The 679-nt window shown below is 40.6% G+C and overlaps 1 protein-coding gene across 1 annotated transcript in view; it reads left to right on the top strand. All coding sequences in view use genetic code 11, as the record gives it.

Annotated features, from left to right (window-relative positions):
* Positions 1–616: 616 nt before the first annotated feature.
* Positions 617–679, top strand: part of EGR_06996 (hypothetical protein) — a gene marked incomplete at both ends in the record, with an annotated part of 6,873 nt that continues 6,810 nt past the window's right edge. Inside the window, one exon of the mRNA XM_024496245.1 lies at positions 617–663. Coding sequence (XP_024349362.1) covers positions 617–663 — 47 coding nt within the window. The remainder of the gene's footprint in view (positions 664–679) is intronic.

Genomic DNA, 679 nt, shown 5'->3' with positions numbered 1-679 from the left:
TGGATCACTGGGCAACGACTGGAGCCGTTACTCGCATTTTGCATCCAAATCGACAACTTCAGGGAAAGATGACGATGGTTTTTTGAATGCTTACTCTAAACAGAATTGACAATGTGGAGGAATCAAGGGAAGCAGCGCAACCTTGGCGCCTTCCTTGACTGAACAATGAAATCTAAGTGACAGACAAGGTAAACTTGCGAAACCCTTTGCCAACACGACTAAACGCATTCGGGCGAGTTCTCTTCCAAGCAAAATGTCCATTTCTAGAGGGAACATTCAGGAGTAAATGATAAGCAAAAGCACCAGATGCTAAATATTTTAAGGAAAATTAGCCCACATTATGCAAAAAGCTGACTGGACAGTAAGTCATGATCAAATATTCGCTGTTAAATTTCATCCCTTGCTTCGGTAGAAAGGAGTTACTTCACTCCAAGTTCCCCTTTAACCATGAGGTGGGAATTTAGCGAAAAATGGTGGTAAAATCTAAGGGAGAGGTGGAATTGGATTGCAAAAGCAAGCATTATATAAGTTTTCCTTGACAGTGGGGAATCGACGACTTTGGGTTCCCATTTCGATTGTCTAATGGTAGAAAGGATATTTTATTTCCTCCAGCCAAATGGATTCAAGCTATTTTACACCTTTGAATGTGAAAAGAGGAAACAAGTAAGTTTGAAGCTAT

The sequence above is a fragment of the Echinococcus granulosus genome (assembly GCF_000524195.1).
Source record: "Echinococcus granulosus chromosome Unknown EG_S00067, whole genome shotgun sequence".
Classification (NCBI taxonomy): domain Eukaryota; kingdom Metazoa; phylum Platyhelminthes; class Cestoda; order Cyclophyllidea; family Taeniidae; genus Echinococcus; species Echinococcus granulosus.
This window is presented reverse-complemented; position numbering and strand designations above follow the sequence as displayed.